Source organism: Camponotus floridanus, unplaced genomic scaffold, assembly GCF_003227725.1.
Source record: "Camponotus floridanus strain SB8 unplaced genomic scaffold, Cflo_v7.5 scaffold8, whole genome shotgun sequence".
In the NCBI taxonomy this organism is placed as follows: Eukaryota; Metazoa; Arthropoda; class Insecta; order Hymenoptera; family Formicidae; genus Camponotus; species Camponotus floridanus.
The window spans coordinates 345,621-368,048 of record NW_020229849.1 but is presented as its reverse complement, the minus strand read 5'-3'; the positions used below and the strand labels follow the sequence as shown (position 1 = coordinate 368,048).

At 33.4% G+C, this 22,428-nt stretch overlaps 1 protein-coding gene across 9 annotated transcripts in view; it reads left to right on the top strand.

Annotated features, from left to right (window-relative positions):
- LOC105247760 (maternal protein pumilio) overlaps positions 1 to 22,117 on the top strand; it is a 132,471-nt gene extending 110,354 nt beyond the window's left edge. For 6 of the 9 annotated variants that reach the window (XM_025414263.1, XM_025414264.1, XM_025414262.1 and 3 more), the window contains 9 exons: positions 5,116 to 5,505; positions 7,714 to 7,954; positions 10,006 to 10,170; positions 11,961 to 12,080; positions 12,931 to 13,225; positions 14,446 to 14,686; positions 15,022 to 15,412; positions 15,578 to 15,746; positions 17,157 to 22,117. In XM_025414263.1, the coding sequence (XP_025270048.1) occupies positions 5,116 to 5,505; positions 7,714 to 7,954; positions 10,006 to 10,170; positions 11,961 to 12,080; positions 12,931 to 13,225; positions 14,446 to 14,686; positions 15,022 to 15,412; positions 15,578 to 15,746; positions 17,157 to 17,490 (2,346 nt within the window). In that variant the 3' untranslated portion in view covers positions 17,491 to 22,117. The remainder of the gene's footprint in view (positions 1 to 5,115; positions 5,506 to 7,713; positions 7,955 to 10,005; positions 10,171 to 11,960; positions 12,081 to 12,930; positions 13,226 to 14,445; positions 14,687 to 15,021; positions 15,413 to 15,577; positions 15,747 to 17,156) is intronic. The other 3 variants (XM_025414267.1, XM_025414266.1, XM_025414268.1) reach the window with 3 other exon arrangements.
- Positions 22,118 to 22,428: the final 311 nt, after the last annotated feature.

Here is a 22,428-nt window from a genome sequence, read left to right as displayed (position 1 = left end):
AGTATATTTTTAAATATCCTCCAAATCTCTTGAAAATCGTGTAAGCGATAAAAATTTACGTCGATATTTATAATTAAGAATGCAATAATCCGTTCATCTCCGACAAAGCGTTCTTCAAAAATATCACGATAATTGCGCCGGGTATTTTTTGACGGTGGGGGAGGGGAATCGAGTTCCGTATTTGTCGGCCGCCAATTTGCAAAGCCACCGGCGGAAGCCTTACGTATTCAACAATGACTCACATTTCCAGGAGTGTAACTCATCCCCTTTCTCACCCACGACAATGCATCGCGCCCATTGTTTTCCCTCCTCGTCCGAAATCGACCGCCCCTCTCTGATATGACGTGCTTCACCCAGTTTTTCTCCTTTTTTTTCTCCTTCGACACGTCATGAGCTCCACCATTTCTACGCGAAATCGCTGTAATGTCCATTTAGACATTTGTTTCGGTTCGTTCGTTCTCGAGAACGACGATAAAAAGGGCCGCATTTTTATTTTAAGCTCAAACGATTATTATGAAAGCGTCGATTTCTACTCGTAATAAAATTTTCATCCCCCAAAAACGGACGTAATTATAAAAATCGTTGAAGGTAAAGTGACAGATTGATAATCGCAATTATTAATATGTTAAACTATACTAATAAGAATAGAATAAATTACAGTTTCAGAGAATTTATCGATATTATTTTCTTTAATTCTCATAGTTAATCATAAATTAATCACAATAATAAATTAATCATAAATAATAAATTATTAAATAATACTCAATTAATTATATCAAACGAATAATATTTAATAATAAATATTACTTAATAATACTTAATAATAAAAATAATACTCAATAATAAATTATACCAAACGAATAATAAATTATACTAAATATTACTTAATAATAAATTATACTAAATAATAATTAATTAATAATAAATAATACTAAATAATACTTAATTTATCGATATTATTTCTTTAATTCTCATAGTTAATCATAAATAATAAATTACTAAATAATACTTAATAATAATTAATATTAAAGAATACTTAATAATAAAAATAATACTCAATAATAAATTATACCAAACGAATAATACATAATAATAAAAATAATACTCAATAATAAATTATACCAAACGAATAATAAATTATACTAAATATTACTTAATAATAAATTATATTAAATAATAATTAATTAATAATAAATTATACTAAATAATACTTAATAATAAAAATTATACCAAATAATACTCGATAATAAATAATACCAAACGAATGATTATTAATATGAAATACGCAATGCGATCCAGAAAGAATGCGTCCGAGAAAATGATGATGAAGCTCCGAGTTGATCATTCGAACGACGATAAGATTACGATTTTATTAAACAAATGTGAAGTGAGATAAACATAGTCGCCAGGATGGAATATACTATTAACGTTCTAATGATCCCTTTGGTGCCGTGCCAATTAGAATTTCGATCGATAACGATGCTTCTTTGATTAACGGTTTAGCTATTCGGTTGAAGAAAAATAACTCTGGAACACAATATCTGACCTTAATGAGCCGTTTATATCTCATACATCTTGCAACGTAATGTTCCTTATTATATATTGGATTTTTCTACAAGATGAGGGTTTTTTTCGTTCAAAATGTATCAAAATTGCAAAACTGACGAATGAGAGGACGACTATAATTCTGGTTTATTTTTCTTCTCGGAAAAATAATATATTATAAAATATATTATTATAATATATTATTAAAATATATTATATAAATAATATATTTCATTTAAGGATGTTTTGTATGTACAATCCCGGCAAAAAGTAGCTGAAAATCAATATTGACGAATATATCCACTTTTGGTGCAGAGATGTATTTTTTAATATTTATTGCGTGTTTACTGAAATATTCCGAATTTTGTTAATCGAAATGATTAACTTTTGGCAGAGAATTTTGCCTTGTGACAGATACATGGCTAACTTGATTGAATTATATTTAATATTTTTTTAACCAGTTAGTACTTGTATAATATTATTTGATTCAATATTTCCTCTGTATCTAAACTTTTGCAATTTTTAAACAAATTCTGAATATTATTTCCATGTGTTTTTGTCATTTGAATCGACGTGGTTATATGTTTCCCATAAGAACACATGTTAATTCGCAAATTAAAATCCTTATAACTTGTGAACGCTTTAGTGAATTGATTTAAAAATTGTACTGAAGATTCTAAACATATGTAAGGATACTCTGCACAATTTTCATTAAATTCTCAATATTTAAAATAGGTATAAAACATCTTTAATATAATATATTTATAATATATTTTATATAATATTATTTTATATAATTTATATAACTATATAAAATATTATATATATTAATATGATTGTTTATATAGCTTATATAATTATATAAAATGTTATATATATTAATATAATTTTTTATATAACTTATATAATTATATACTGAAGATTCTAAACATATGTAAGGACATTCTGTACAATTTTCATTGAATTCTCAATATTTTGAAAATAGGTACAAAACATCCTGAAAATACTTTATTAGATTAGCCAGTAATTAATACATTAATTATGAAATAAGAGCTTCTGAATGTATGTGCTTATGATAATTTAATTTGTATTATAAGATATGATGTGCAACATGCGATACTAAATTAAAACGTTATTATCATGAAGGATAATAATAATTAAAATAGAGGAGTCTTCTTTCATGATTGTGCGCAGAACAACGGTCAAGTGTATCTGTCTATGGCCTTGACTCGAGCTCGAGCCGTTTCCGGAAGAGGTTAATACCCGAAACGCATCGTTGCTTCTTAGGGTTGGAGCGAATCGTGTCTACGATTTAAGCGTTTTCAACGCTTCGTGCAAGAATCAGCCGTACGATCGATGTTACCATCTCTATTTTCTAGCTCCCGTAAATTTGAAGGTCAAAAAAACTCGGGCGGATAATGTTATTAAATTTATCGATCGATCATTAAAACGCACCTGAGTTTTTAATTTAAGCGGCCAACGAGAAAGAAATATAACGACAACTGTTTTCATTAGCCTAATAGTCTCAATTGTGTGTAAGAGAATAAATTTTTTTTTTATTTTTTTTATTTTTTTATTTTTTTTTAACAAGAAAATATTAATTAAAAAACATACAAAATTACACGAAATTAATTTAGAATTTTTTTGTCACGCTGGGATGAATTCTCGAGCTCTGAAGAAATAAATGAGACTTGTACGATCTCTATTAAATAAGGATACAATTTTTCTGTTTTTTTTTTCTATGCGCGAGCTATTACGATTTATTACTACTTCCTCGTGCTTTTTATTCCGTATTTTATTCCACATGGCATCGCGCCGAATCACGGCATGTTTGTCGGTCAATTAAGAAGTCCATGGCGCGATCTCACCGGTCCGGTAACGCAGAGGAGGCGAACGTATGTCGGTGAATGTCCGCGAGGGTCATCGACCCAGGCCGACCACCAACCGGAGAAGAGGAGGTCTCGGTTGTCTCTTCCTCGACTTTAATATCGAGTCTTTGCGCTGCTTCCAGGCGGCACTGCCTGCCTTCGACCTTGATCCTCGCTGTTGAAAACCTTCGGCCACGACCGATTATCCCCGTAACTCGATGTCGTCATCGAGCCATGAAGGCCCGAAAGGCCGTTTCACTACACAATTTGCGCGTTATAAGATCCCTTCCTGATATACACGGCGTCCCGCACACTAGAGTTGCACGAGATACCAAGATTAGTATTGATATTGTCTTGTCTTGAATTTCAAGACAAGATCAAGACACAAGATTTTTAATTAATTATCAAGACAATACCAAGACTAAGCCTGTCAAGATTATTGGTTCTTAAAAAAACTAAAATATTCATATTTGTAAATGAAAGAAATCATTACATACGAATTTAAAAAAATTTTATTTAATAAAAAGATTTATATTGATAAATTTAAAAACATTTAATATTAATACGATATAACATTTTTATAAATTAGAAATCAAATTCGCAAATTTTAGACATTAAAGAGCATTTTACTCAGGAATTGATGCACATTAGTGCTTTTAAAAAGTTACTTTGTAATCTGGTTCTATTGTTTGACATAGTCAGAGTTCCTGTTGAGAAAAGTCTTTTTACTGGCATGGACGAGGCAGTTGAACTTAAAATGTCTCGAGCCATTTTTGACAATGTGGGATAAATATGAACTTGATTTTTTTACCACTCTAAAATATTTATATCTGCACATTCCCTTAGAGCCTGTAAATAGTTATTAATTTCTGTTTTCCATGAAACAGTCCATGAAATGTCTTTTTATGTAAATAAACGGCATTTATATCGATTACTTAGTAATCATTATAATTAAAATATAATACAATAGTAATAATTATTTCAAATTATATTACAAAACTTATGTTAAATATTATTTAAATAATTTTTTAATATTAGAGAAAAAGTTGTTAATAAAATCGAGACAAGACAATACAAGACGAGATTTTTGTTACCTAACCAATATTCACTCCAAGACCAAGACAAGATTTAAATTTTTGAAAATTTTCAATACAATGTTATACAATGTTATACAATATCAATACAATGTTTTTATGAATATTGTCTTGTCTTGGGTCTTGTGCAACCCTTTCGCACACGATATTTCGTCAGATACGTCGCACCAGCTGTCGTGAAAATTGTGAAATAAAATGAAAATAATATTTTCGAAAGCAATAATATCATACATTATCAAAGATTGTCGGAAGAAATCTTTTTCCTACTTTTTCTAATTTCAAATAATTAATACGCTGGAAATTGATTTATATTTCTCGTTCGACAGCAGAAATAGAATTATAATTGTATATGCATTTTGAGCAGGAATCATTTCCAAGGTGTCTCTAAAGTAACTTAAAAATAGCAGTGTTTGAAAATATTGCAAAAATAATCAAGCTACTACTTCCACTTTCTTAAATATCAATATTTATATTTAATTATTTAATATTGTCTAATAATTATTATTTCATATTGTCTTTTTTATTAGAAGAGAGAATCTGAGGAATATTATTAACATGATCGATAAAGAAATATTTCCACGTGTCCTCATACATTTTTCTTCTTTCAGCAACTGTTTCGCAGTCAACCACAAGGCGCGACACCGCAGCAGCTGCAACTACTTCAGCAACAGCAACAGCAGCAGCAGCAGTACCTGGCCGCATCCCAGGCACAGCAGCAGCAACAACAGCAGCAGCAGCAGCAGCAGAATTTCCCCACGGCCCCCTATACCGTTATCAGCGGTCAGGAACCTTACGTAGGAGCTTTGATAGCCGGCGCACCGCCGCCAGTCGTCCCTCAGTACTATGGAGTCGGACCCTGGGTCTATCCAGCTGGACTGCTCCCGCAGGCGCCACCCCAAGCTGCCGCACCACCGCCACCCCGACGACCGCTCACTCCCTCTTCGGCAGCAGCCGCAGCCGCTGCCGCGCAGGACACCGCGAATAATTTGGCACAAACGGTGAGCTAATTATACGTGCCGCCAAAAGTAATTATAAATGTGTAGACAAGATGGAAAAAAGATTTTTAATATTCATAAGTTATATTTTTGTAAAACTGCAAACATACGAAAAAGATAGAAGCTCCGACCTCCACTCCGGCCATCGCCATCGCATTAGGAAGAAATTGCACTGTAAATTTTAAAATCTAATCTTTTCAGAGAACATCGATGTAACTTACAAATAATCTAGAATGTTCATAGGTATATATTTTTATTATACACTAAGAAAAATATCTGGTTGCATTAATTACAAAAATATCTGGTTGCATCTAATTACTGATCAGATTATTGAATAAATTATTTTAAATTCAGTTTGTTAGAAATTAAATTGATAAACAGTGCACTGAGAAAAAAATCTGGTTGCATTAATTAGAATTTTGGTAGATTCAACCAGTATGTCTGTTGAAAAATGGACGAACCAGAATTCTTGTAGGAATTACCAGATGAATCTGATTAATTTCTTCCTGTTAAATTTACCAAATTTTCTGATTAATAATACTAAACTCATCAGCACCAAGTCGTCTAAAATTTTTTCCATCTAATCTCAAAAGTCTGTTTAATATTTTTAATTCCAACAAGATTATTGGATAAATTCAATCCAGATTATTGAATAAATTATTTTAAATTCAGTTTGTTAGAAATTAAATTGATAAACAGTGCACTGAGAAAAAATCTGATTGCATTAATTAGAATTTTGCTAGATTCAACCAGTATGTCTGTTGAAAAATGGACGAACCAGAATTCTTGTAGGAATTACCAGATGAATCTGATTAATTTCTTCCTGTTAAATTTAACAAATTATCTGGTTAATAATACTAAACTCATCAGCACCAAGTCGTCTAAAATTTTTTCCATCTAATCTCAAAAGTCTGTCTAATATTCTGATTTCCAACAAGATTATTGGATAAATTCAATTCAGATTATTGAATAAATTATTTTAAATTCAGTTTGTTAGAAATTAAACTGATAAACGGTGATGCAAGAAGAGGATGCAGCTCAAACACACACAATCAGAGAGCTAGCGTCCTCTTTCTGGCACTATTATTCGTAAGAGAAAAAAAAATATACTTTGGATTTAATGTTAATACTAGTTCTTTATATACATTTTATGGCAAATATTGAATAGGAGTTAAGTTAAGAGTGAGCAGAAATTAATGTAACAAGAAATTTTATAGATTTAACCAGAAAATACTAATCAAATTCTTATAATAAAATCTATTAAACGTTCTAGTTATAAAAAATCGAGTCTTATTATGATAATTAGAAATTCTTGTTTGATTTAACCAAAATGCCTTCAATCATATACGTCTTGTTGATACAATCAAATGATTTTTCTCAGTGTAGTGTTTCTGAAAATTTTACAATTTTTTTTTTCAAAAGTATTATAATGAACTTCTGGAATGGCATACTCGCGCTCGGTGCACGTGTTTCGAAATAATTTGAGCCGCACGAGAGTATCGCGATGATGCGTGAACCGTGACCATTAAATAAAGGCTAAAATTAAACGGGGTGAGACAGAGAGCTCGCGAATTAGCGCGTACCGCGAATTAGATGTGTTTCTAATCCTGTAATAGCTATTTTCTCTCTTGTGTTGCCGCCTCTGTGTGTCGCGAATAACCGGTGATACCTGTTTTCTCTAAGCCTGACATATGATGGAGAAGCGCTTGTTGTGCCAATTAGAAGCTGTCACATTGTCCTCCTCAAATCTAGCCAAATATCTCGCTACAGTGACAAGCAGAGGAGTGTGTGTACGTGATATGTGCGGAATGTGTTCTCGACTTATAAAATTAAACGTTCAATTTGGCGAGTTACTGTCTATTGTATTGTATATATATGTGCGCTGCAATTTACAAACAAAAGTAATATAAACAGAAATCTCGGTGATTTAAACAGAAAATTATGCAAACCTTTACATCTCCACAAGGTTTTCACATTTTCCTGAAAAATCACAAAATCAGTTCTTTATGTTTGAAGATGAAAAATTTCGATACAACAGTACAATTCCTTCTTATAAACATTACATAAGTTGCTTTAATCCAAATTGTTTGTTTTCTTTTAATGTACCAGTTTCAGGTTGAAGATTAATTATTCCAAGATTATATCATCAATATCCTTAATAATGTCTCTGCTGTATAATTAACTAACATAATGTAATAAATTATTTTATAGGTTCAAGGTCAATATCAGGTGATACCAGCTTATTACGATCAGAATGGTTCCATCGTCATGGGAGGCGTTCGCGGTCTGAGCTCAGCAGCGACTCCCATGAGATTAGTTAGCCCCGCGCCAGTTCTCGTGAATAGAGCCCCGTCTCAGCCTCCACCGGGTCCACCAGCACCGCCCCCGCCGAACCTATATTCCCAGCCGACTCCGACATCTCACAGCAACGCTACGCCTGGCGAATGTCTAGGTAAGTCTAACGGGACCTCTCCTAGATTCCTGCACTATTGTTTTCCTTGTAAACATACTTGTAAGAAGTCTTGTAAAATCATGTGTGTAACATTTTGTAAAGATCTTTTTCTCTCTTTGCCCTTCCCTTGTCGTTATAGTACGTGTGTAACGCATGACCATGTGCTACGAAAACGTTGTCCGATTATGATAATAAGCGTGCCAACGTTTGATCGTTTTTCTTCTTTACGGTTAACTCGCCTGTTTCCTGTAAATACACATTCCACGACATATTGTAACATTGTGACTAAAAGGAGAGAAAAGAAAAATTGATGAAACGGCTCGCAGATGGGTGTGAAGGATAGTGATACCTGATGAATTCACCGGACAAAAGATTGCCTTGCGTAATAATAGAAATATTTTATTATAATGTATAAATATATATAAATATGTATATTAGTATATATATATAATATATATAGAGTGGCCCCGAACGTTCCAGCCAGACTTTGAGATCTTAGGAAATTTAATTCTGAACAAAAAATTTCCTGTAAACATGGGTCGAAAAATGCTTTCTTAAGAACTTATCGCTCAAAAACCTCTGATGAAGGAAGAGCAAAAGGTGAAAAGAAAATAAAACTAAATAAATTTCTTGAAAAGCGTCTTTATTCATTTTCTACTATTACGTGCTATTACTAAAATATTAGTTAAAAAAATTATTTTATTTTCATAAAAGAAAAAGATTTTTATTTTTTATCGTTTTTTTCAAGAAATTTATTTAGTTTCATTTTCTTTTTATTTCATTTTCTTTTCACCTTTTGCTCTTCCTTCAAAGGTTTTTAAGCGATAACTTTTTAAGGAAGCATTTTTCGACCCATATTTATAGGAAATTTTTTGTTCAGAATTAAATTTCCTATAAGATCTCAAAGTCTAGCTGAAACGTTCGGGGCTACCCTGTATATGTATAAAATATATACATATATATAATATAAGGAGAATCTTAAAAAACTCCCACTAAGCAAATAGCGTTATTCTTGATTAAAAACCGAGTCGAAAAGTCCTGAATGATTTTTTTCCATAATGCCTAATGAAGCAGTAATTAATGAGTAAAGTCGCGCCAATAAAAAGACAAACTAGCTCGTTATCAACATATAAAGATTTGGATAAGCAAAAAAAGAAACTGTTTTGTGTTAATTTTTAAATAATTCATCTTTTCAGAAATCTTTTTAATATTTAAATCTGATTAATTATTTAATGAATCTTGGAAAAAAATGGTTCAGGACTTTTCGACTCGGTTTTTAATCAGGAATAACGCTATTTGCTTAGTAGGAGCTTTTTAAGATACACCTTGTATATTTAATATATATATATATATATATATATATATATATATATATATATAGATCGTTGCATATACGAAATATTGGGTTTCAAAAATTTAGAGTTTGTAAAATCAGAAAATTTTAGAAATTAAATGTTTGATTGATCATATCACAGTTCCTGTATATTTTGAAACTTTTTACTCGAAATGTGATAAATGAATAATATATAGAAACTAGAGAATTCGTATCATATCGTGTTTGAAAATTTAAATCAGATATAAAAATGATAAATTTTAATTTTTAGAGAAAAGAAATAATAATTAATATGAGAGAAAAATGACTATTGTCGTGTAACTTTTTACTCTTTCCTCTGCCTTTCTGTACGTGTACGATCGGAAAAGATAATAGATATTAAATCATAGGTTCTTATCATGAAAGAAAAAGAGTGAATGACTAATTTCTTTCGATTACACAATCTTTTTCGTGGAAGTATAAACCGCGATATGATCATGATCCTGATACGAAAGTCGAGTCGTTTGACACGCAACGACCGTCCAAAATGTCATTTTTCCGGACCAGAGGGTAGTCTGTCCTATCTACACCCCCGATCGCGGACACGCGATTGTAGAGCTGCGTCATGTGTATTGCCGCTAGGCTTCTCACTGTAGACGGTATGAGGTTCGTAACATACGCTAATCACACTTACGACGACTAAGACAGCGCGTGTGGGTTTCGCGGGCTTTTGGTGCAGGTCTGGCAGCGTGCAGCGCAGCGGCAGTGGTCGCGCAAGCCCAGGCAGTCGCGGTGCAACAGGCGCAGCAGCAAGGCACGGGACTTGCCGCGGGTTTAGCGGCTCTAGGATACGGCAATTCCCCGCTCGGGGCACTGGGCTCACCTGCCCAGCTACAGAATACAGGTATATCATCGTCACGTTTCTCCTAAATCATCGTCCTCGAGCATCGTCCTCGTATGTGCTCCCGAAGAATTGTCTCCATCTTCTAAAAAACATGATGACCTTCCTCGAGTTCTCACACGAGTTTCAATCCACAAGTCTGTATATTTTTGAAAAAATAAAAATCGCATGTAACGAAGCTTCCTGTAAATTTGTAACACGTAATTTTCATTTTTTTTTCTTTTTCAACTTGATGTGGATTGGAAATCAACTTTTTCAACTTGAGAAAATCTTGTAAATATATCAGTATAAACAATGATAGCTTTCAAAGGCACGAGCCATTTTTCAAGAAATACGAAGTAAGTATGCGTTTGTACGAAAAACAAGTATGCACATTAAATGGTCAAATTAAAGAAAAGAAAGAAGAATTTGGATCACCGCATATACAGGGTGTCCCATTTTAACATTCACACTCGAATATCTCGAAACCATGGCGGTTTCGGTGAAAATGTTTTAAAACAAAAGTTGTATGACTTTAAGGGGGCCATAAGATGGTATTATTGGTTTTATCTTGAAAAGTCGTTTGAAGATCGTGTGAAGATCAGCTTCAATTTTTTAAATGGAACCCCTCATTTTTTATTGCATATTCTTATAGCTTATTTCAAGAGCTTTCCAAAACACTATAATAAAGTATTTCTTCATTCAGTACTTTTCGAGTTATGAAGCTTGAAATAATTTCTTAATTTTACATAAACTATAAAATATGTAGTTAAATATTCATTTTTCGATTATCTTACCTTAATACTTTTATGTACAAAATAATGAGAGGAATCAATTGAGTAAAGAAAACACAATTGTTTCGAAGAAAAAATATGTAGTTTGCAATTAACAATTCCATATTTTTTCTTAAAAAACAACTGTATGTTTTCTTTACAGCAATTGATTCCTCTCATTATTTTGTACATAAGGTATTCAGGTAAGATAATCGAAAAGTGAATATTTTACTAGATATTTTATAGTTTATGTAAAATTAAGAAATTATTTCAAGCCTCATAACTCGAAAAGTATTTAAGAAAGAAATACTTTATTATAGTGTTTTGGAAAGCTTTCGAGATAAGCTACAAGAATAAGTAATAAAAAATAGAGGTCCATTTAAAAATAGGGTTCTATTTAAAAAATTCAAGGTGATTTTCACTTTCAAACTACTTCTTTTCAAGGTAAAATCAATGACATCATCTAATGGTCCTCTTAAAACTATACAACTTTTGTTTAAAACATTTTCATCGAAACCGCAATAGTTTCGAGATATTCGAGTGTAAAAATTAAAATGGGACACCTGTATATTGTAATTATTTATCGATAGCTGCAGAGTATATGTGGTAGAATATAACTTTGTGTAAAGATTTATACGAGAAAAAAGATAGAGAGATTCATACATTTTATTTATATATAAAAGAGAAACATCTTGAAATATATTTAAAGTTTTTTTTTTTTTTTTTTTTTTTTTTCAACTCAAGAATGCTTTTTCCCGAGACCATTCCTCTCTATATTGGTGGTGTGTGTACGGATATTTTCATGTACAAAAATAAAACAATCCAAGGTGTTTTTGCATGCTTCATATAACCTTGACTCGTATTTTCGTGTAAAAACATAATCAAGCCTCTCTCAGTCACGCGCCCTTCCCAGTAGAGCGTTTGTGCCGATTTGTTGATTATCGTAATTCGTTCGATTATTATTACGTCTTTCAACAAGCTCGATATCGGTCGACCTTCGAGCAGCCCGTGTTAAGATGACGGTGTCCGTCTTGTGTGCAGGTTTAGGCCTCGGTGCGTCTTCGACCGGCAGACGAGATTCCTTTGATAGAAATACTTCAGCCTTCAGTCCAAGCTTGGAATATAGCCGGGCGAAGTGGCCTCAGAGTTACGGCGCCCTCGGTAAGGATCCCTCTATTGTGTGTGGAATGTATTCTGACACGCAGGATGTGTGTGGGACATCTCAAGTGATGATAAGTTCGCGAAATATTCTCGTTGTACAAAAACATGAAGAACTAACGATAACGAGAAATGAGAAAGAGAATTATCCTCGCTTCATTGTACTTCTCTCGTTAAAATAAAAGACTTTACCGTTTTCCTTCATAATGTACAGCAACGAAAATTTTCGAGGATTGTGCCCTTTAGATGCCGATGCACAGCTGTGAGACATTTCAGAATCGCCATAGACGCTCGATTTTACTTATGTTGTATATTGTGTCTATAATATATCATAATTTTCATTTGTACACGTGCTTTTGTATACATAACTCGGCTATGGTAACAACACTACCCTACTCTCTAAAATTGATTCCGACGTTATGAATTATATTATGTTCTGATGCTCTTGATTGGAAGTGAATAGGCAAGCAAGAACGTCTGATTTAGAGCAATCAGTCCATGTCATTGTAATTCATATAACATTTTAACATAACACGCTGTGCGACTAGATTTAGCCTTTATACATTGTACATTGCTTCTATTAAAAAAAAATAATAATAAAATATGTACAGAGCATCATTCGACATATCAGCGAAGTGAGAAGTATTTTTTAAATTTTGTAGATACAAATATACTTAAGTATAATCTAAATATTTTCGTAATTTACGATATTATGATATTTATATAGTTTCAAGATATTTATAATATTAAACAAACGTTTAAATTCGCGAAATATTCTTATATAGGTGCTTAGTGTAATTCGTTTTTTCTAATATATATATATATATATATACTCTTGATTTGTTATATACAGGTACAGTCACCGCGTCACCGAGTCCTTTAGGGTTGTCATTGACACCGCCACCGACTTTAGGCGGATCCCTAGGTGGTCTTGTTGGGGGAGCCAGTCGAGTATCAGCGGCTCCCGGTGCCGAAGCCAAGTTCCGCGCTAGCGCGGTCCCCGCTTTGACAGCCAACGGAGTGTTTGGTTCTAGTAGCTCTCTGTTCCCTAATCTCGTGGGCAAACCCGGTCGTGGAGGTGCCGCTAATATCAGCGACAAGAATGCCGGTGGACGATCTCGACTACTGGAAGATTTTCGAAATAATCGGTTAGTTTTTGTGGTATCTTTTAGGGCCTTTAATCGTATTAAATTATAATATCAACGGTATATAATCATCATAATTTTTTTATATTGTCGAAATACAGTTTATCGAGTGTCATAATTTATGATTAATAGAATAGATTGATAAAATTGTAAGAGACCTTTTTTCCTTAAATAGTTTATTACATTCTCTCTTCTTGACTGATAGATCTTGACACTTGATTAGAATATATGTAGCCAAATTTATATAGAAAAAAGTCAGTCCCTGATATATCTAACTCTATCTAATATTATCGCGTGTGAAAAATAATTCAATATACAGGGTGTTCCCGGGTTAAATGGCCAAACTTAAAATATAAATTTGGGACTTTAAAACAAGCAAAAATTTCCTCTGGAAGTTTGCTCGCAAACGCTTCATTCAAGAGATATCGACTTGTTAAGTTACAGGACCACAAGAATGAATAATGCCGAAATATTTCTGATTTGTCTTTGTTTTGACTAAATATAATCATCATAATTTTTTTATACTTTACGTCGAAATACAGTTTATTGAGTGTCATAGTTTATGATTAATAGAATAGATTGATAAAATTGTAAGAGACCTTTTTTCCTTAAATAGTTTATTACATTCTCCCTTCTTGACTGATAGATCTTGACACTTGATTAGAATATTTGTATGTAGCTAAATTTATATAGAAAAATGAAAAGTCCCCGATATATCTAAAATTCTATCTAATATTATCGCGTGTGAAAAATAATTCAATATATATTATACTGTAAGAAATAAATAAATTACGTAATTTTTTAAATGTCATTATTAAGTAATATTATCATGTGTGTAACTAAATATAATCATCATAATTTTTTTATACTTTACATGGAATACAGTTTATCGAGTGTCATAGTTTATGATTAATAGTATAGATTGATAAAATTGTAAGAGACCTTTTTTCCTTAAATAGTTTATTACATTCTCCCTTCTTGACTGATAGATCTTGACACTTGATTAGAATATATGTATGTAGCTAAATTTATATAGAAAAAAGGCCCTGATATATCTAATTCTATCTAACATTATCGCGTGTGAAAAATAATTCAATATATATTATACTGTAAAAAATAAATAAATTACGTAATTTTTTTAATGTCATTATTAAGTAATATTACCATGTGTGGTATCAGCTGAATAATGTATTATTAAATTAAATATACTTGATTTCTTTCAGGTTTCCGAGTCTTCAGTTACGTGATTTAGCTAATCATATAGTTGAATTCAGTCAAGATCAGCATGGTTCGCGATTTATTCAGCAGAAATTGGAGCGAGCTTCAGCTAATGAGAAACAACTCGTGTTTCAAGAAATCCTCTCTTCTGCATATTCCCTCATGACGGACGTCTTTGGAAATTATGTCATTCAGAAATTCTTTGAATATGGTACACCAGAACAGAAGTCAACTCTCGCTCAAAAGGTAAATTTCACATTTTTTGGGCAGAAAAAAATCATTTTAAGAAAACTAATTCAATAATTTCTTCTATAAAATATGTCAAAGTAATTCTTAATGCATTTAAAGATAACTTTTGATAGGACCAATAAATACTATTACTATTATTACTGATATACTTATTTTCACATATTTCACAAAATATGTAATTTTCTTTATTATTATCGTATATGATTAAAAAATTTGCGTGTCATCTGAATCAATGTGATTGCGCACGAAATAATCTGATAATTTTTATGAAATGATTATATAAAGAAAATCTTGATGAAAACCCTTTGTTTTATTTTTTTCATTTATTCCAGGTTCGCGGACACGTCTTACCTTTAGCGCTGCAAATGTACGGCTGCAGAGTCATACAAAAGGCCCTCGAGTCGATCGCACCGGAACAACAGCAAGAGATCGTGCGAGAACTTGATGGGCATGTGTTGAAATGCGTGAAGGATCAAAATGGGAATCACGTTGTTCAGAAGTGCATTGAATGCGTCGAGCCGCGAGCATTGCAGTTCGTAATAGGTGCTTTCGCCGGACAAGTGTATTCCTTGAGCACTCATCCTTATGGCTGCCGAGTAATCCAACGCATTCTTGAACATTGCACTGCCGAACAAACGCAAGGGATTTTGCAGGAATTACATGCCGCGACGGACCAACTCATTCAAGATCAGTATGGCAATTATGTCATACAACATGTGCTTGGTGAATATCATTCTTTTCTCTTTTCGCTGCGATAATTGCTGTAAAACAAAGATTGATGTTTTCAGATGAAATTAATTAAGAGTTGATAATCTTATTGCAAGTTGAAAGTGGCAATAATAACATTATACATTATACATGACGAATATTTATTTTTGTTTCTTACAGAGCACGGAAAACCAGAAGACAAAGCACAATTAATCGGCAGTGTCAGAGGCAAGGTACTCGCTCTATCCCAGCATAAATTCGCGAGTAACGTAGTCGAGAAATGCGTGACTCATGCTACAAGGCAGGAACGCGCTGTACTGATTGAAGAAGTTTGCGGTTTTAATGACAAGTGAGTGCGCAATCTTTATATGGCACGAAATTTATACACGGTCGAATATCTCGATAAGGAAGAGTTTTACTAGAAAGGGTTTCAGACAAAAGTTGTATGGCTTCGAGGGGGACATAACATGGTATCATTGGTTTGACCTCGAAGAGTTATTTGAAGATCATATGAAGGTCACCTTCAATTTCTTAAATGGGACACTTAATATGCTTTTGCATATTCTTGTAGCTCATCTTGAGAGCTTTCCAAAACATTTATAATTAAGTTAGTTTTTATCAAGTACTTTCCGAATCATGAGGCTTGAAATCATTTCTTAATTTTACATCAACCGTAAAATATTATGTAAAATATTCATTTTTCGATTATCTTTAATATTTTTATGTACAAAATAATGAGAGGAATCAATTGGTGTAAAGAAAACACATAATTGTTTCGAAAGAGAAAATGTAATTTGCAATTAACAATTACATTTTTTCTTTCGAAACAACTATGTGTTTTCTTTTCATTAATTGATTCCTCTCATTATTTTGTACATAAAAGTATTGAGGTAAGATAATCGAAAAATGAATATTTTACAAGATATTTTACGGTTTATGTAAAATTAAGAAATGATTTCAAGTCTCATAACTCGGAAAGTTCTCAATAAAAAAAATACTTTATTACAGTGTTTTGGAAAGCTCTCGAGATGAACTACAAGAATATATAATAAGAAAGAGTAGGTTCCATTTAAAAAATTGAAGATGACCTTCACGTGATCTTCAAGTAACTATTCAAAATGAAATTAATGACACCATTTGATGGCCCCTTTAAGCCATGCAACTTTTGTTTGAAACACTTTCTAGTAAAACTTTCTTATAATGAAAGGAATCAAATTAGTGTAAAGAAAACACATAATTGTTTCGAAAGAAAAAATGTAATTTGCAATTAACAATTATATTTTTTCTTTCGAAACAATTATGTGTTTTCTTTACATTAATTGATTCCTCTCATTATTTTGTACATAAAAGTATTAAGGTAAGAAAATCGAATATTTTACAAGATATTTTAATGTAAAATTAAGAAATGACTTTAAGCGTTACAACTCGGAAAGTACTTAATGAAAACTAACTTAATTATAGTGTTTTGGAATACTCTCGAGATGAGCTGTAAGAATATGCAATAAAAAGTAGGTGGTTCTATTTAAAAAATTGAAGATGACCTTCACGTAATCTTCAAGTAATTATTCAAGATCAAATTAACGACACCATCTGATGGTCCCCTTCGAGCCATGCAACTTTTGTTCGAAACATTTTCTAATAAAACTCTTCCTTATCGAGATATTTGACCGTGTCCAGACTTTTTTCAAACACCGTGTATTTTATAAAAGTATTATCCGAGTCTACGGAGAGTATAATATTCATCTTTTTTTCATCACAGTGCATTGAACGTAATGATGAAGGATCAGTATGCCAATTACGTGGTGCAAAAAATGATTGACGTGGCGGAACCGGCGCAACGCAAGATACTGATGCACAAGATCCGACCGCATCTGGGGAGTCTACGCAAGTACACTTATGGTAAACACATTATTGTGAAACTGGAGAAATTCTTCATGAAAACCGCCTCGGCGATGGGAGTGGGAGCGACGCCGACTGGTACGTCAACGAGCAGCGGAGGCGGCGACCTCGGCCCGATCGGACCGCCTGCGTCCGCCGCATCCGGTCCGGTGTCAACGTCGAGCCAGCAGCCAGCGCAGGTAACAGGTTTATAAACGTGCACGCGCGCAAGATCACTTCTGTCGCCGAGAAGAAGAAGAAAATCGACATAAAAAGAGGCAAGCAAAACAAAACAAAACTTCCGCATGTCGCAGATGTGCGTTTACTACTGTCTTACTTTTACTTTAGTGAGATTTGTTCTATCTATTAGATGAGAATGACAAGTTTTTCAGCGATCGCTCGTTTTGTTTTCTTCTCGTTTTGCCCCGTGTCCTTGAAGACGAAGGAAGAAAGGAGGCGAAAGCCTCGAGGATGATTTCTCTTGAAAAAATTGCTAATACACGATTTTTTTTTATTTTTGCAATCGCAGAATCGATGGTGTACAGTAATTTTAGCTCTCCTCGGGACCTGGGCAAGGCGAGATTTAGACGGTACGAGTCCATTTTAATGAAAACGAAAGGCAGTTTGTAGAAACGAAGATAGATACGTTGTAGCGCATTTTTCTATCGTTTTGCAAAACGTATCCCTGAGCGAGCGAGTATCACATGCGTAGAAAAATATTCGCGTTAACATCCTGAGTGAAAGCCGCACTATATAATTTTCGATTTGCGAGTAATGTATTATGGCTCATGGACCGCGGCCAGCACACGTTGAGCTATAAACCGAGCTGAGTTGAGCTAAGCTAAGCAATTGTTTTGTGTCGCATACATTTCATATATTCGAATGAGAGAAAAAAATCGCTCGATTATTAGATTATCGTGCAGGATTATTTAGATTTGTTAAGTCTTCTCGATTCAGCGCTCGAGGGGAAAAAATAGATTACTATCCCCAGCGAGAGTAAAACAGATTGGAGCCATTATTATGGATAGATAAAGCGTGGCTCGTTGAAATTATACGCTCGACGAATACTATATGCTTCTACGAAGACGGCACGGTAAAAAAAATCACGGGCAGTTTTAGAGAAAGTTTAGGTCTTAGTGCTGTATGCATTTATATCGACTTGTAGAAGGGTTGTAGCACACACATACACACCACGTACTCGCACACGTCGCGCGTATGTGTGACACGTTTCCGATCCCGCGTATATCGCGCCGCTTTTCTCTCTTTTTACACAAAAGTGCTGCTTTAGTATTATTTTTTTAACGCGCGGTATTCGCTTGATCGATGAGAATCGGCAGACGAGAGACTAAGGTAAAAAACTTGAGATGTAGAAGATTAGAAGTTTATAGATATGTTGTTTAAATGTAGCATAGCGTTTGACATGGGAATGAAAATCGGGCACCGACCCCTGGACTTGACCTGGACCTGACCTGACCATCGCGATCTGTCCCCCTGAGACTATTTGGAATGTTAATACACAAAAGAGCGACTATTTCGTTGTTTATTTTACTTTCCTTTCTCTCTCTTTTTTTTTCTTTTTTTTTCTTTTTTTCTTTTTACGTCGAGATAATCTTTAGAGATTTTTGAGTAAGATTAGATTTTTCTTCTTTTTTTTGTGCTTTGATTTTTCAAGTATGATTACGCATACAGAGGGAAAAGAAAGCAAAAGCGAAGAAAGAAATATAAACGGAGCGCGAACGGAAACTTTTGTTCACGCTCCGTCCATTCATCTCCGTTTCATTTTCGGGTTTGTAAAACTTCCGATGCAAAGAATATTTCTTTCCCCACACTCCTCCCTCCCCCGCCCTCCTTTTCGCATTTTCCTATCCCCATCCTTCGAGTCCCATTGAGAGATCCTCGAATTTTGTAAATTGTGATATAAATAAATAACAAATGTGTATAGATACGAATATCCGAAATACGCGAGGAAAAAACGATAAATTCAATGAATATTTTATTTCCCCCAACGGGAACATTTTTCCCTCCCTTACTTTTGACGGTCTGTGAATATTATGTATTATATAATAATTACTAATTATATTAAATTTAAATATGATTTACGTTCTAACGCTGCTGTCCTAACCGATAAGTTACGCTCCTCCGTTTCCCTTTTTTCCTAACACAATCGATTTCACATTTTTTTCTTTTTTGCCGAAGTATCCAATTGTAAGATATAAACATTTTTTTCATGAAATCACGTCAGGAAAAAAATCATTTATTTATGCATACATATTTGATATATATATAAAATATACATGTGACAAAATATACATATTTTATGTGTATATAAAATATGTATGTGTATAAATATACATATATAAATAGAGACATTGATCCTTTCTCCCTGTCCTCCCTCGAAATAATTTGCAGCTACCGTTCTTGGAACGTGGAAGCCGAAGACCATTGTATATTGTATAAATGATATAACGCGTTCTTGAGGAACAAAAATATCAGGAAATCGCATTGCACAGCGCATGTGTATCTATAATCCGTTCGCGTCATTTTCCCCCTTTTATCTCCTCGGATATACATATATACACACGACACACGCAACATTTTAATTGTATTATAGATCGACGATTGGAATAAAAGGAGCGTACACTCAGTTATTTTCCATAGGATTGCATGCGCGTTTTATGAGAACGAAAAAAAAAAAATGCGAACGCTATTAACATAAGGACCCTTTTTGGACAGATTTTTATACATAACTTTTTCCCGATCATTTTTTCGCATTTAATGTACATGATATATATTTTGTTGACAATTTAAATATATGTAGAAATCGAAAGAAAAAAAAAACATACAAGACTGGCCAGCAAGTAAACTTAAAAAGAAAAAAAAGAAAACGCTTGTCTAACGCATTTAATTCTGTATAAAAGGAAAAAGGGAAGGAAAAAGAGCGAAAGAGAAAAGAGAGAAGAACGTGTAGCAATTTTCTTTGTAAGATATTGTAAATAACAATTTATTAGTGAAATTGACAAATTCCTAAGTACCTTTTTCTATCTCTCTTTGTTGCCAAGCGAAGATTGCTTCTGAGATGGTCATCGGGAAAAATGATGGTCGAACGAGCTATTATTTCGTCATCGATTGATCGTCAAAAACAATATACAATACTATGCAAATTCCGCTGTGGAATATATTCTTGCTCTTTTTCGACGGTAGCGATCCTTTTGAAAATCGCTGAGGACATGCGCTTGCTCGATGTTAATATTTTCACACACACACACACACACACATACGATTGACACTCTATAAAAGAGGCGAGACGATTGATAAAAACCTCTCTTGAATATAGACAGACATTCCAACCTCATCCTCAGTCGACAGGACACAAAACGTGTATAAACCGTTAAAACGCAGCGAATTATTATAAATAAACGCGAGAGACAGTGTAAAACGTGTTTATAATGTTTAAGGGAAACGACGAGAAGAAAAAAAAATAGTTCCTTCATCCGTGTAATAATCGCGCGCGCGCGTCATCTTGTAAATTAAAGGTCGAGAAGAAAAAAAAACCGCGCCTGTCATCTGTAATAGTAATCCATCAATCACCCGTCGAACCGCGCATAAAGAAAAGCCAAGGTAAATAAAAAAAATTAAGCGAGGCAAACGTTTTAACAGAGAAAAAAATAAATAAATAAATAAAAACGACACACGAAGCGAAAGTCGAACGAAGCAAAATCTCTCATGTCTTATCAGCTAATGTAAGATTTACTCGACTTACCTATCATATACTTTTATTACTATTATTATTCTATACATATATAAATATATATATAAATATATATTATTATGGTATATTGTATTATTATTGCTATTATTATATACTATATATATACTACCGAACATTGTTTTGATTAAGGTGATCCCTTCCACCCTTCTATTTGATTACTCATCATCCCTCACCCCCACCCCACCCCCGGCTATTATTAATCACGCTAAGCATATGTAAATATATGTATATGCATATGTTATATATCCCTCTCCCTCCCTCCCCCGCAAGTATATACATATACATACATGTACACGTGCATATATACATATACATATATACATATATACGCATGTAAACTCGGCACACATTAAACACATTTATAAATAATGGTATAATGCATATTCCCCTCCCCCCCCAAATACATCTCTCTCCATTAATCTTTTCCGATTGTCACGTTTCTCCTATCTCTCTCTCTCTCTCTTCCCCCTCCCCCCTCCCCCCCCGTTAATAAAATCTCTGTCAAGATTTGGTATAAACGTTTTAGAGAACGTAGAAATCGCATTTACCTAGAAGCTCTGTCGTCATTATAATCTACTTAAGCCTCCTCTCCCTCTCTTGTACCAAAAGGAGAAAGAAAAAAAAGAAAAGAACTTCTTATCGATTTTTAATTATATAAATAGTGTAAATTTTTTATATAGTGCGAAAAAAAAAAATGCGATACCGGCTGACGAGACCGCTGCTCTCTCCCGTAAATGCGTTTATTGTATTGTAAAGAGGAAGAGGAAGAAGAGGAGGAAGAAAGAAACGGACCGGTGAAATCACACGCGAGATCTTTGTTCGCTTTATTATTGCATCTTTCGTCGGCTGTATATATATATTTTCCGAGGGCGGATTCTTACAAGTCACGTTGATTCCCGACTGGGCCCAGTTTCAAGAAATTTTCCATTAGTCTCGAGGAAATTTTTTTCCTTTCTTTCGACGAACATGCGTAAATTTAAGGAATCGTTGTTTGAGTACAAAGTCTTGAATATCGTGACTTGTAAGCCGCGCAAACTCGACGTAATCTTTATCGATTGTGAAGGGGAAATGAAGGGAGAAGCGGTTGACACGATTCATCCAATTTTCTCTGTATAAATTTTTGTAACATCTTCGCTACTATATTTTGATAGAATGGCGTGCGAAAATTTCGGCGACGAAATATTTGAAAGCGACGCGCATTTTTCGAGGGCGAAAATATGTATGAGTGAGAAAGAGAACAAGAAACTGTACAATTGAAGTATCATTGTATATAACAAATTCGTTCTTTTGCTATGAGCTCGATTAAAACGGAAGAATATAAAATGGATGAATTTTATGAATATCGTAGAACTTTATTTATCAAGCGCCATTTTTGTTTAAAAGC